A 13061-nucleotide genomic window follows, 5' to 3' on the forward strand; every position below is an offset into this window, starting at 1 on the left:
TTTCCCCAAAGATACAGATGCAGTGAAACGCTGGGACACCTGCACCCCAATGTTCATAGCAGCAATGTCCACAACAGCCAAACTGTGGAAGGAGCCTCGGTGTCCATCGACAGATGATGGATAGAGACGCTGTGGTCTATGTGTCCAGTGGGATATTCCTCAGCCATCAGAAAGGACCATCCCCACCCTTTGCTTCCAGGTGGATGGACCTGGAGGGTACTAGGCTGAGTGAAGTAAGTCAGTTGGAGAAGGACAAGCATTAAATGGTCTCATTCATTCGGGGAATGAATAAAATAGTGAATAGTGAATTTGTATATTCGGGGAATATAAAAAATAGTGAAAGGGAATAGAAGAAAGGTATTCAGACTTATGTTGACATCCACTTTCAGCTCCATTTGTCTGCCTCCTGATCCGTCACCGCGACACCTGGGTCCTGTGAGGCGAGTGCCAGCAGCTCCAGGCTCCGCTCGGTGGAAGAGGGTCGGGGCCAGGGGGAGAAGAGACGCACGGAGGTCAGGACTGTTTGCGGAGGAGGCGGAGGAGGTGATGGAGAAGCCTCAGCCCCCCCGCCGGGCCCCGCGGGGGGGTCCTGAAGGTGCAGCGGCTGCAGTCGGAGGCCCCCGCCCCTGGCGCCCCCGGGTTCGCGGGGAGACGGGCACCTGGGGCAGCCCCGCCCCCCATCCGGCTCCGGTCCAGGTGGGTTGGGGGGGAGCCGGGAGGCAGCCCAAGCCCCCCAAGTCCAGGTGGCCCTGGGGAGCAGAGCCTGGGCGGCCCCCCCGACCCCGGGGCGATCCCCGCTCCCCGCCGCGGTCCCCGCCGCCCGAGGGAGGCTTCTGGTTGCCATGGCAACTGCGCGCCGCGGAGCCGCTCAAGTTAGGGGGGGATGCGGCCCCGAGGACCCTCGTAACCCCGGAGTCTTGTCCGTGGCCCTGGAAGGCTCCCGGGCATCACCTGGCGCCCGGGGGGGGGGGGGGGGGGCTCCCCGGCCGCGCTCGCTCTCTCGCTCCTCCAGTCCGACGGACGGACGCACGGACGGACGCACCGACGGCCTCCCGGGCTCCCTGCGCGCGCACCGCGGAGAGGGAAGGCCGCGGCTCACGCAAACTAGCGGAACCTTCGGGCGCCCGGGGACCTCGGTCAGGCGCCGTCTGCGCGCCGCGGGCCGGGCCGGGGAGGCGGACCCGGAGTCGGAAGGCGGGGACGGGGGGGGGGGGGGGAAGGGGGAGGAGGGGGGAGGGGAGGAGGGAGCCGCTCGCACGCCGCGGCGAGGACGCTGCCGGGGACCGGGGGCCGGTCTGCCTGCGGAGCCGCCGGGCCCCTTCCCCGCGGGGCGGGGCCGCTACAGGAGACCCCGCCCCCCTGCGCTCCGGGCCGCCCCGCCCGCACCCCCGGAGGAGCCCGCCTGCACCTGCCTGCACCCGCCTGCACCCCGCCCGCATCCTCCCGGAGGAGCCCGCCTGCACCCGCCTGCACCTGCCTGCATCCGCCGGGAGGAGCGCGCCCGCACCCGCCTGCACCCACCCGGAGGAGCCGGTCCGCACCCCTCCGGCACCCTCCCAGAGAAGCCCGCACCCCTCCCGCATCCTCCCGGAGGAGTCCACCTGCACCCGGCCCGCACTCCTCCAGCACTCGCCGGGAGGAGCCCGCCTGCACCCGCCCGCACCCCGCCCAGAGGAGCCCGCACCCCTCCTGCACCCGCCAGGAGGAGCCCGCCTGCACCCGCCCGCACCCTCCCGGAGGAGCCCGCCCGCACCCGCCCGCACCCCGCCCGCACCCTCCCGGGGGAGCCCACTTGCACCCGCCCGCACCCCGCCCGCACCCTCCCGGGGGAGCCCGCCTGCACCCGCCCGCACCCCGCCCGCACCCTCCCGGAGGAGCCCGCCCGCACCCGCCCGCACCCTCCCGGAGGAGCCGGTCCGCGCCCCGCCCGCCCCCTCCGCACCCCGCGGGCTGACTGGCGGGCACCTGGCCGGGGCCCCTCCCGCCGCCGCTGCTCCTGCGTCTGCCCAGGTGCGAGGCGGGTCGGCGGAGAACCCGGCGGACGATGCCCCCGATGGGTCCCTGGAAAGCTCCCCCCTGCTCCCCTTCCCTCCTGGGGAGTCAGAGTAGAGTCGTTAGGCTGCTCTTCTTGCTCCTGACCCTGCATCTGGGCAACTGGTGAGTGGGTTCCTTACAGCTCTGCTTTGCGAGCAGCCCCCTTGCCCCCTCGTTTCTTTTTCTTTGAAAAAACAAAAAAAAATCGTTCTAAGTTAAGGCTTTTGCTTTGCTGGGGCACATCCTCTGATTTCCTGATACAATGAAGGAGCCTGTGGGCGACAGCAACAGGCCCGCTCACTTTGGGATTTGTTTTATTTTGTTTTGTCTTGTGTGACTTGACACACTGGAAACCAGTAAAGCTTCAATTCCTGGGCGGGGGGGGGGGGGGGGGGGGGGTGGTGAGGAATGATTTTGCTACTAAATGTGGTGAATAAATGTCATTGATGAACTTTCTGGATAATTCTGCATTTTAAAGAGAAAGTTATTTTAGAAACTTGTTACACAACATGATAGGTATGATGCTTTCCTATAAACTAATATTGCTTTTTCCCGTATCCTTTTTTTTTTTTTTTTTCATTTGCTATTCTGGAAAAAAACAAAGTTACATATGGAGAGAGATTATAAATATGGCTTAAAAATCAAGTTTGAGAGTGTGCCATATTTAAGTTAGAGATAACCATGTATGTTTTATTGAGCTATCTGAATAATTTTTATTTTAATTGGTTGTCTATGGGGAAGTAAAACATTGTATGGATATGAATGTATGTGTGTGTGTGTGAGAGAGAGAGAGAGAGAGAGAGACAGAGAGAGACAGAGAAAGAGAGAGAGAGAGTGACAAAGAGAGAGACATTAGCAACCTTAAGCCTCCAATTCAACAGGAATAAGATTTGGGCTCCTTGGGATGTAGTATCTTCCAATAAAACTTTGAAATCATTCTGGCAGAAAAATAAAAAGCCCAGCTATTGCACCTGCATATAGGAGTAGTGGCTGGAGTGAAAATATATTAAGACACAGACACTTTTAAGGTCACGCTATTCATATCATGTAACTGTGTTTCATATAATGCACATTTAACATTATATTCTTATGTGAGCCTGTTTAGGACTCAAGAGTAAAATGCAATCACTGTGCAAATGGAAACATGACTTTATAACCATTTGCATCATGACTAAAATAAATTATTTTGATGATTAATTTTACTATATGAGAGTGAATGTCTTTGTCCATTACCAGATGAGAACAACTAAAAAAAAAAAAAAAAAAAGAACAACTATACTTTCTCTCCAAAAACAGAGAATGGATTAAGCTCCACTAAGCAATATCGGACTTGCCAGGAAATGTTTGACACACAGTGCTTTTTTTCTTTTTTTTTAAATATTACAGTTTTAGTTTATATACCCTTTCCCCTTAGAAACTTAAATTTGTTCTGCATGGGCACAAACATACTATCGACTAATTATTTCTTAGATGTGAGTTGTGTCATAATGGCTTTATTTCTTTGAATATATTGTAAAAGCATAGACGATATTTGGGAGACCATGTATCAGTGTTTTCATGCATCTTTATAATATTACAAGTGAATCTGTTCTCATAAGTAAAAACAGATTTACCCAGTGGTTTTCAGAAATAACAACCTGTATGCTCCTTTGCCATTATAAGTGCAAGTTTCCCTTGGAAACTAATAGGCAAGCTGATTACTGAAATATTAAAAAAAATAATAAATAAATAAAATCTTTGTTTAGTTTTAATGCATATCTTTTGTATTTGAACATATTTACATTATTATCTAATAATTGGCTCCAGCACTCTCTTCAAGCTGCTCAGAGTTAAAGAGTTATGTAGTATAGTTGACAGAGATGGGTTCTGGAAGTCTGGAGATGAGATCTGTATCAAGAGTCCTCAGCTTCTTTTTTTTTTTTTTTAATTAATTTTTATTGGTGTTCAATTTACCAACATACAGAAAAACACCCAGTGCTCATCCCGTCAAGTGTCTTTGAACAGTTTCTTCATCTAAGGAATGGACGGTAGTAAGAGATCATTTATTTCCACAATTTTCACATTCCATATGTTTAATATTCGAACCAAACATAAAACAGCTAAATATAGTTGCACTATTGGCTTTTCTTTGCAGTTTTCAAGAGTGAAATTCTAATTGGAATTCCATGTACTTTTTTTTTTTATCATATATAAGAGTGAGTGACAGGGAAATGTTATGCATTTAAAATAGATAAATAATTCATTTTATTGTAATAGTATAGATAATGTGGATTATTCCGGCCAATCAATAAAATAAGATTAAAAGATAAAGCTGTATGTTGCCATTATAATTAGCTGTCAGGGCCTCCATAATAAGAGTTTATGTCTTCACTTGGAAGTAGCTACAGTTGTGGTGAAGTTTTCACCCCTTTACTATTCAGTCGGAGATAATTGGTATCAACATGTGTAAACCTTTTACATTCATATTTCCTTCTCCCTCTCTCCTTCTTTTGAGGGACCTTTCTTTTGAAACTAGTCACAACTGGTTCTGTTTATAAGAATTTAGTTGTCTTCTGCTGGTTTCTAAAATAAATCCTCAAAGTCATCTCTTTGGGAATTTACCGAACTGGAAGTTGTTATTTCTTATATTTAGCCAGAGACAATTTCTGTTTCCTCATTAGTTTCCATCAAATGCATACAGTAGAGACACTATTGATTTTTATATTGCTGAACTATGAAAGCCTATCCTATTGTTGTAACTAAAAGCTGTAGTCATGGTTCCTGTGTTTCGTTCTCTGTGAGGCTCTATGGCATCTTGACAAGTTGGTTAAAATCCCTTAAGCTCGATTTGACTTATTTATAATGTGGAAAAAAATCTAATTATAATCAGATTTTTAAGTAGAGTTGAAAAAGTGCTTGGAGGTATTAGTTGTTCTAAAAAGTAATTTGCGATACGCTTTGACTAAGAAGTTACATTTTGACAGAGCCCAAGGAAAATAACTTGTTTTGTTTTTTTCAAACAATTTCATGAGTCAGTAATCATACAATTTAGCAGTAGGTTGTCCAATTGAAAATATTCAAACACATTTGCTTTATAGAGTATATTATTCCCAAGTAATTTCAGTAATGTATTTTGTGGAGGTGGTAGTAAATTATTTTTCTTTAGGCATTTAGATTTTTGACTTAATTTTCTAATACAATACCGATGCAAACTTGAGGACAAAATTACTGAGTAATGATGTTCCATGATAATAAAATATTCAAAGAAGGGGCTGAGAGACAAAATGCTTTTGAAGCTACCATGCAAATACTGTAATAGATAAATCCCCTGTATACAGTCTTTTAGGCATATCCTCCTTCTATTTTGTTCCATTTTATATTATGAGACATGCTTTTGCCTAAGCAACAAAAGGAAATGTCTGACTTTTCGTTCAATCATTAAATAGGCTAATCTAATACTTTATAGTTATATAAAGGTGATTAAATTTTATCTAAGAAAATATTAATGAAGGCAGAGTTCCAAAAGAGAAGAGACAAGGGAGAGTGGGGGGTGGGGAAGCTCTTGAGATAGTATCAAAATATGATAAATAACTGCCACAAGGGAAAGAGGAAAGGTGGGCATAAATTAAATGTACGGGCCTCAGGAGAATAATTCACATATACACATGGTACCGATTGAGAATCCTGGACTTGGCCATTAGAATGTAAATTCTAGCTTTAGCTCCACCATTTCCCACTAGGGTGATTTCAGGAAAATCTTTGAAGCAGAGAGTCCTCATTTGTGAAAATGGAAATGGCATTCTCCTTTCCAGCTTGTTTCAAGACCAAGAGAGAAAATTTGTGCAAAGTACATAGAACTTAAAATTTTAACTGAGAAGATATAACAACAGATATTCGGAGAATTACAGTGATTCTAGTATTATTTATGCCGGGGGAAGTTGTCTCAAGTGCAGTAAAATCCTTGAACCCTTATGCATTATTGGGTTTGTTTTGGATTCCGGAGGGATCATTCATTCTTTTATCCAACAAACACTCCTGAATGCCTGTTCATGTGCTATACAGAGTGCAACACGCTGGGTTTACAGTGGCGAATAGTCTAGACAAGAGTACTACTACCTGCATGCAGTTTATACTCCATGCTAAGGCCTAGATTTATGGTATTAATCGAATCAAAATATCTTGTAGTCACAATAAGGAAACAGACATTTAGAACTCCAAGGATGAACAGAAGAGTCTGCTGTTGGAAGAGATCTCAATCAAGGCAGGAGAATTAGAGAGCTGTGAGATTTCCCATCAGCAATAACCAGAAGACCATGGGGAAAATGTCTCCAAAATTCTAACGACAAACATTCAGGCTAGAATGTTATACTTAGCCAAATCACCAATCAAGTATGAAGAGAGAATAATGGTTAGATATTGTTCTTCTCCCCATTTTGCAGATGGGAACACTGGGGCACAGCCATTTTTAGGAACTCGCTAAACATCTTGCTGGTAAGTGCTGGATCCAAGACTGAAGTCCACGTGTTCTAGGCCCAGAGCCTGCCTTCCTAACCGCCACACTTCTCAGATTACAAATGCAATATAAGTCAAAGCAATGAACATGACTATGGATGAATGGGGAAAAAAGAAAAAGAGGGATGGAAGCAATGAGGAAAAGAAAGGACAGACAATGCAACTGATAGAAGCACAGCAGGTATAAAAATCTCCTGGGTACCTATCACATAATCTGGAATATTCTGTGCAGCGCTAGAGTAATTATTTTAGGAAAAACTTAAACAAAGTAGAGCCCTTGATCTGGAAAAAAACCACCATAGGATAAAGAGTTAAAAGCAAGATTCTGGAATTGAAATACTTTTTTTTTTTTTTTTGGAGGACTCAGATAGCAACTTATTTTTAAGGATGCTATATAAAATCATGGCTGACTGTATTACGCGTAGGTATAGCAGGCAAATCATAACCGAGTAGTGAAAGCTGCGTGAAGGGAGATTATTTTTCCACACAAAAGGCCTCTAACAAAATAATGGATGCCTTATCACTAGACTTCTTCAAGCAGAAGCTTGTTAGAGTTCTTGTACTCTGTGGGAGGCAGATGAAATTTATGTCTCTTTCTATTTTTAAATATCTCAGAATCTAATTCTATCTGCCCTGAAATAGTTTAACCAACTGAAGCCTCATGTTTCAGGAAATAGTCTTAGCTATTAATTCACTCAGTAAACATTTATTGAACATTAGCATTCATTCAACAAATATTTACTCGGTGCCTACTGTGTGTTAAGCAGAAGTTCTAGCAACTGGAGATGCAGCGTTCAGACGGAATCTTTGCCCTAATAGTGCTTCTATCCTGTATGTAGGGCATATATGTAACAGAATATAGGCTAGATGCCCAGAGGCCAGAGGCCCTGTCCTCCGTGACCCCGAACTCTAATAGTTTATGTTGACAATAAAATCCTATATTTGTTATTCAGAACTCTAGATGACCTGTGATGTGGACATCAAGGAAGCTGGCATCAATTGCAACTCAATGTTCTCAGCTGTCGTGGGTATAAGTTTGGGTCAGTATTAGTGAAGAAGAGACATTACTAGTCGGTGGCCCGTGGTAGGGTGTCAGAGTTTAGTAGGCCTGTTGAAATTGAAAAATGGATTCCCATGCCTTCTGGGAGATCCTTTCCTTTGGTCATCTAACGTGGGCCATTAAAATAGAAACATCCTGTCATAACCTGTATCATTCAGTTGAAGAGTGGACTTCTGAACTGCAGGAATCCTTTTCTCCCGGACACAATGTACTTGGAGATTCAAAATTTCTCCTTATTTTTAGACAGATGCATGGAGAACAAATGCATTTGAGTTACCCAGGAGTGAAGATTGTTGCTAGGCATGAAGGACAGAGAAGTAAAGTTGCGCCCCACCCTCCACCCTAACCTGCAGCTACATGGGCATATCAGAAAGTCTGTGCTTAGAATATAGTTAGCTTAATAAAAATAGTTTACTATTGGTGTGATCGGGGTGTGATTTGGCTTTCCAAGTAGTTTCAAGACTGCTAGAATCAAGGGTTATGGACAAGTTATTTGATACTTGAGTAGATCTCTAGGACTTACTTGTGGTCGCATAATTTGTCAATTGCTTAAATACAGGGACACCTCTCACCTCTCAGTCACCCTAGATATATAGATAATTATCGCAATAATCTTCCAACACATGAGAAAGTGTGTTTTGAGTAAAGATCATCTTTTTTCACAAAATCCCCATATTGACTAGAACAAAGTAACCATATTGGCTAGATTAAATTTAAGTGTTACTCAGACCTGTATGTTCTGTAAACTAATTTGTGGCTCCATGCAGGTGGTTTATGAGTGTATGTTTGTGTCTGTCATTTCCTTAGTAACAGTTCTTTCTGAAAAATGTGTAAGCTGTCACACCTGGAATGACTAGAAAGCTAGTCTTGCTGTTTCTGTTCTATGCATTGGTAGTCTCTCCTTTTTAAGTGAATGGGTCTGAGGGGATCCTTATGTCAATGGAAATATTTTAATCTCTCATTTTGTGATCCCATGACTTGGGAAAAAAAGATATTATTTTCTGCATTCAGAAGAACTAATTGCCATTTCTTTTTTCCATCCAATTGTAGGATTTTTTAATATGTTTTCTTATTTAATAAGCCTCCACTTTGTAAAATTCTTAGCAGACTTAATAGAACTTATCTGATGCATCAGAGCATCAAAGTCTTAGAGAATGTGAACGTCATGAAGAATTATATTGTTTCTGAAGGACTGATTTATATTGTCAAGATCTATATATAAAAATTGGAACAATAGGGAATTTGGTGTTTATTTTAATATACTTTCAACTCAATGGTTATTTTTTAATAGACTTGATGGAAAGTATGGTTTATTTTCCCTCTTCTAAAAAATGTTTTCTTTTTATTCTGGCAGGAAAAATTTCATCTAACAGTTCTCTCCATAATTTGGTATCAACTCCCATATTGATGAATTTAACCTCTTACTATTCTATTTAGTTATTTAGTTATGATGAATTTAACCTCTTACATCTGAACTATGGGATTCTGATTAAAATTTCATTAAATTTATAAGCTAATTTGGGGATAATATGTTAACAATGTTGTTTTATAGCCAAAATGCTTACTTTGCCTTTACTTTTTTTGTGTTTTTATATTATTCAGTATTTTTTTCACATAAGACTTATACCTTCCCTATTACATTTCTTCTTAATAATTTTATGAGTCATACCATTGTGAAAAAATATTCTATTCATTTTTATTTATGAGAGGCTAGTGCAGGTATCAGAAAGCTACTTTGTTTTTTTGTTTTGTTTTGTTTTGTTTGTGTTTTTTTGTTTTGTTTTTTAAATTAATTTTACATTAGGCTAGCTACAATAATAAATTTTCCTATTAAGGCCAATAGCTCTAGTTTTTAGTTGTTTATTTTCTTGATTCACCGTAATTCTATATGCAGATAACAAGATGACTTCCAATATAGCTCTAATATTCTTTCCATTTGTTCACCGAATATTTTTATTGGACACCTACTAGGTGTTAGGCATTGAGCTATGTGCCAACGATACCACATTAAAAACCTTAACTTTTGCTTTCAAGGAGCTTAGAGAGGTCGTAAATAAATAAGGTAATTAATTAAGATGCAATGTGATCGATTTTAAGGGGGAGTTAAGCCCTGGACATTTTGGAAACACATAGTAGAACACACTTACTTAGCATTCCAGGCTAAGCTCCTTTCTCTTTCCTCGTATTTCCTAAGTATTCTTCTCTGTGTTAAGTGATAGAGCCCATATTCCATTGTGCTAAAAAAAATAAATAATCATATAATTGAGTGGGCTATCATTTCACTTCTCTAAAATGCTGAAAGTTCAGATCTGTAACCCTGTCATGCTTTTATTTCTTTTCCTTCCCTACTAACTTTTACGAATAATAAAGATGACTCAGAGCTACAATTGTAGAAAGGAGCTCTGCACAAGAGAATTTAGCAGCTAGAATATAAAGGAAAATAGGAAAGCAGGAGAATTTGCTTTTTTATCTTTTACTTTTTCTTTTTCTCTTGATTTCAGATCTAAAATCAATAGCTGTATCTACTCTTTAAAAGCTAGCTCCTGTAGGTTTTGGCGTTAGGACATCTTCTACTCAAACATTAGAATGGGTATGTTTCTTTCCTGGAACATGTCACTCGATTTATGCTCTAGAAACATATCTGATGTTTATAAGGAAACACTAATCTGTCATGAGCAGCAGATCACAGATGAGGCCTGGCTTTGGAGTTGCATCTCCATCATCGAAACAGATTAATGGAAGAGTTTTCCCCAAGTGTCAGAACCAGGACATTTGCAGTCACCTTTATATGAACTATATACATGGTGACTATATAATTTATCATCCAAATTAGGCCATTTTGTGAGTGAAAGAGGATGCTATTATTATTCTAGGCCAACGGGTGTAAACCAAAGCCATCCTGGACAAACCCTGATGAATATTTAGCTTTTTTATGAAAGACAGTTTATATTAATTGACTGACTTGCTATAGCCCTATATTATTTTTCTCCAGCTACAAAAATGAATTCTCTTTATAATTGTATGGTATAACATACCTTGTTTTACCTAGCCCGTCTTAGTTATTATTAGTTCAAAACTTTTTCTCGTTTTATTAAGAACAGAAATTACACTCATCAAAGTACTTTTTCACATACAATCACTTATTATATAAAGAGATTTATTTGCATAATATATCAAAATAGCCTAGATAAAAAGAGACAAACCAATGCTGATGTAGGTGACTCAAAAATTTTCTTTAGTAAATAATTAGCTCTGTCAATTAAAAAATGTGAGCAACAGAGCCATGGAGAAGCAGATGCTGAGATGAGATTAGACATGTAAGAGATTTTTGAGAGAAATGCCTGCGTGAGATAAATGGGAAGAAGTAGAAGTAGGCTGGGAGGGGCCTCAGATAATATTAGAGGTCTGACACTTGTGAAAGTCGGTGGGGGTTGGGGTTTTGGGGGAGAAGTTTGCGTCAGAAGAGTCTCAGACTGTACTACTAACAAAATTTTTAATAAAGTTTTGGCCGGGTCGGTGAGAGCTGCCCTTTAGAGGAGCCCCTAATCCTGCAGGAATGGGTCTGTACCAGGATTGCCACTGTGTTCAGTTATTGCTGAAAGTTGCCCACGTGAAAGTGTGGGTCTGGTGCAGATGCAGGTCTGGTCCGGGGGTGGGGGGTGGGGGGGCTCTGGCAGCTGGGGTCAGTCAACTACGTTCTTCCCAGGGAAGAACTGAGTAGCAAATTTTCAGGGCTGCCACTGGTGTTTTCTTGGCAGAGCACAAAGTTCTGCTTCTCTCTACAATTGGCTCTGTTTAATGATTTAATTTTATGATTAGAAATTGATTTCAAAACACTATCTGATTTATAGGAAAAGCCGGTTCATTTTTAGGTAGGCATTAATGACAAATTACCTCCTTTTCAATGTATTTAAAATTACAAAATTCTACAGAAAGACTGTAGCAGACTGCTAATAAACAAACAAAATTTAATTTTCTACAGCTCCACGAGGGTTGCATGCTTAGTGTACTCATAATGCCGCCTTCCCGTGAAATCTTCAGCCATTTTTTTTTCTTCAGCCATTTTGATACATAAGTCTTGATAAAAACAAATTTTTATATGTTATTTTTCATATAACATTAAAATAGGATGATGATTTTCTATTTTTTAATAGACTATTCACAAAATCAATCAAATGGCTACATCCGTTACCATCATAGGGTTATATAATTAATTATTTATACTCTTAGTGTTTAAGATTTGTGCTGTCATAGATAATAGTGTGATAAACATCTTTGGGTATGATGGTTTTCTATACCATTTGTTTAAGTAGTTTTCTCCTTTATTAGAAAACAAAGAGAGGGGCACGCGGGTGGCTCAGTTGGTGAAGCGTCTGCCTTCAGCTCAGGTCATGATCCCAGGACCTGGGATCAAGTCCCACATCAGGCTCCCTGCCCAGCGGGGAGTCTGCTTCTCCCTCTTCTTGTCTCTTCCCGAGCTTGTATGTTCTGTTGTTCTCTTTCTCTCTCTCAAATAAATAAAGAAATCTTTAGAAAAAAAAATAGATCATCTAGATTAGGAATACAACTTTGTATTTTCAGATGGTAGTACCTGATATTTCCTCTATAAAACTAAAGCATTGCACATGGAAGTTTAGCACACATTAGAAAGTCTTTTTTATCAGAGAATGTGTGTGTGATTCCCTGAAATGATTATTCTAGCCTTTTGGAATTCGAGGATGGAGCCTAGCATCCTATCCATGCACAGTCCAAAGGTACTAATTGCCTACCATAACTGTTGCCACATTCTTATGAATTAGAAAACTCACAGCCCAACCACCCTGGATTTTTTAATAAAGATAAAATGAGATGATCCAATGGAAACTTCTAAAAAAATTTTTAAAAAAGAGAGACAGAAAACAATCTTCAAATTAAGTTAATCTTCCTGGTTCTATTATTTAATAGGGTGCATCCTGGAAATTCTATAAATCTATTTTTTTCTCATCTGTAAAGCAGGAATATTAATATTTATTTCACAGGATTACTCTGGATCAAATGACATAAAATGTGGAAAGAACCTAGCACAGAATTCCTGAAACATGGTGAGAACTTAATGGTGCACTATAGGCACTCAGTGGTTGATAATAACAATAAAAACATTAATCTTTAAAATAACAGCTACTAAAAGTTTATATTCAGGGGTCTAAATATATTTCCATTAATTATAAAACTATACTTATTCAACTTATTTCAAAGAAGTGCTGAGCCGGAGTCAAGAAAGTCTCCGTGTTCCCTGAGAAAATCATATTTCTTTCCCCAAAAATGAATGGTCACTCAATGTATATAAACAGCACAAAAATCATTCAGCCTCTGAAGGATATGGAGACATCAGATAAACCATGTGAACTATTTTTAAAATTGTGACAAGTACTTTTTAATCACCAAAATAATAACCACTAAGATCTTAATATAATTAATGAATATTCTGAAAGTAATT

The 13061-nt window shown here is 41.1% G+C and overlaps 1 protein-coding gene across 2 annotated transcripts in view; it reads left to right on the forward strand.

Annotated features, from left to right (window-relative positions):
* The first annotated feature begins 424 nt into the window (after positions 1–424).
* The window catches only part of GABRG1 (gamma-aminobutyric acid type A receptor subunit gamma1), a 79690-nt gene continuing 67053 nt past the window's right edge, over positions 425–13061 (forward strand). The window contains exon 1 of one of the 2 annotated variants that reach the window (XM_072749091.1): positions 425–696. Coding sequence is in view for 1 of the 2 variants with exons in the window: in XM_026016496.2 (XP_025872281.2) it covers positions 2045–2157 (113 nt within the window). In the remaining variant the exon portion in view is untranslated. Of the gene's footprint in view, positions 697–1841; positions 2158–13061 lie in introns of those variants that run through there. The other variant, XM_026016496.2, reaches the window with a different exon arrangement.

Source organism: Vulpes vulpes, chromosome 2 (assembly GCF_048418805.1).
Source record: "Vulpes vulpes isolate BD-2025 chromosome 2, VulVul3, whole genome shotgun sequence".
NCBI lineage: Eukaryota > Metazoa > Chordata > Mammalia > Carnivora > Canidae > Vulpes > Vulpes vulpes.